Genomic DNA, 2,155 nt, shown 5'->3' on the forward strand with positions numbered 1-2,155 from the left:
GGGAAAGAGATTGTAAACTGCTCTGAGACTCCAAGTGAAGGGTGGGGTATAATATAAATCCAATCTCCTCCTCCTCCTCTTCTATCAGCTCTGGCTGGTTCCCCAGCGATCACCATTCCTCAAAAAGTGTGATCTAGCCACAGTGACCCATGCTCTGAATACATCCAAGATAGAATACTGTAATACAGTCTACATGGGGCTGCCTCTGGAAACCAGTCAGAAACTTCAGTGGGCCCAAAATGCAGCACCCAGGTTATTGTCAGTGGTTGGTTACAGGGATTCTTAAAGGTGCTGCAGGATCTGCACTGGATGCTCACTTCTTTCCAGGCACATCCCTAAGTGTTGGTTTTTACCTTTAAAGCCCTAAATGCCTTGGGTAGGTTACCTAGAGAGGCAGTCTTATTCTTCCTAAATAAATAAACATTTTAAGTAGTAACTAAAATAAACCACAAGCACTGGTAGCCATTTCACGAATTTTCACAGATGCAGGCACTTTTCTGTATTACTTCCCAAGCAAAACGGTGCTTCCTTCCTCTGACCCGTGTTTTGCTATTACTGATTGGTCCTTAACCATTAACCACACGCCCTCAATATACTACACAAAGACGGGGCACTTGTACTTCAACCCCGACCTCTGGCGTTGCGGGGTTTATGAACCAAGCGATAGTCAGAAAGGGGCGGTGCTAAGGGGGAAAAACAGCGCGGTTGCATCATCATCATCTGTATGCGCCGATGGGAAGGCGATTCTCCAGCAGGGTAAGGCGAGGGCGGAAAGAAAGCGTGTGGATGGTGGCCGCGGGAGGACAGATCCCGCGGAAAGCATAACGGGGGCTCAATAGTGACGTGATAAACAGTTGTGTGGTCACACAGGCTCTTCACCGAAAGGAGCGCCCTAAGGTTTCCTCGAAACCGGCTCGCGCAGGGGCAAGCCACGCGCTCAGGCCGGGATGGAGTGAGCGAGCGGCGCTAGGGTCGCGCAAAAGCAAGGGCCCCGACCGACCCTTTCCCCTTCCCTTTAAGGGGCGCGCTCTCACCTGGCTGTTAATTCTCACAACTAACCTTCGGAGTGCTACCTGGTGAGGCGGCACGCATGCGGCTAGAAGAGCGACGCTCGACTGTGACACCCCCATACCCTGCCCATCCTCAGTGGGAAGAGGGCTGTGCCCCTGTTCCTTTGTACCCGGCTATCTCTGAGCATGACGTGTGGGTGGCTCTGCCCAAGTCTTTCCTCTCGGTCTCTGCCCGTCCCTCTCTTTCTTTAACGCCCGCCGCTTAAGAAATGCGGAGTCACTGCGCGCCAGTCTCTTTGCCGCTACCTCGGCCCAAGTCCTGTGAGCTGAGTCTTTAAGCTTCCTTCCAGACTTCCTCTGGAGTTGGACAAGATTCTGTTTCTCTCAGGTTCGCTGGCCTCCCTTCATCCCCATCAAAACAATCGGAATAATAGTCCATTGCCTCACAGAGTTGCTTTGAAGACCACCAATAATAAAAGGCAGCTGGCACGCTAACGTGTAAGTGGGGTTTGTTCCTGGCGTCTTCAGTATGTCACGTGGGTTTTGTCAGTTTGCCCTGAGAAAAGTACAGGTCTTTGCATTTGCTGCTAAGGTTGATGATGTTGTGCTTGGAAATAGCAGAGTCAGTGGACTGGAGCTTTCTTGCTTATGATCACTTACACTTTGTCCTCCTATGTCATCCTATGTCTGAGGTTTGGGGTATATGGAACTCCTGGATAAATGCCATCCAGGCTTTGCCTGGACCAAACCTGTGTAGTTTCAATAATGGAACTGCATCTTGTATCTCCAGGCCAGTCTATTAACCAAGAGTTTAAGAACCATCTGTAATAGCGGTGTGTTGTCTCAGAATGAAACCCTGATGCTAACTGAAATAAAGTGGTGCAGGACTTCTGTTGAGTCAGTGAAACTGGTATCCTTTCCTACACATACCCCCACATCTGTTGTGCCCAACCTGTGGCCCTCAGTCAAGATATGAAATTGAAAATGTCTTGTTGGGCACTGTTTCCAACAATAGTTGGGGTGTAGCTAAAAATATTTTAAGCTTGTGGTGGTTCTTTATAAACTATTATCTTCTCAGTGTAAATGATGGCCTACTGGTTTTCTTTCAGATGTATAATGTCCAAAATGTGGCCCTCCCGTGTGGG

At 49.2% G+C, this 2,155-nt stretch overlaps 1 protein-coding gene across 1 annotated transcript in view; it reads left to right on the forward strand.

The window, feature by feature from the left end:
- The first annotated feature begins 732 nt into the window (after positions 1–732).
- RMDN3 (regulator of microtubule dynamics 3) overlaps positions 733–2,155 on the forward strand; it is a 59,050-nt gene continuing 57,627 nt past the window's right edge. The window contains exon 1 of the mRNA XM_015415324.1: positions 733–756. Coding sequence (XP_015270810.1) covers positions 733–756 — 24 coding nt within the window. The remainder of the gene's footprint in view (positions 757–2,155) is intronic.

The sequence above is a fragment of the Gekko japonicus genome, unplaced genomic scaffold (genome assembly GCF_001447785.1).
Source record: "Gekko japonicus isolate JY-2015 unplaced genomic scaffold, Gekko_japonicus_V1.1 scaffold631, whole genome shotgun sequence".
Classification (NCBI taxonomy): Eukaryota; Metazoa; Chordata; class Lepidosauria; order Squamata; family Gekkonidae; genus Gekko; species Gekko japonicus.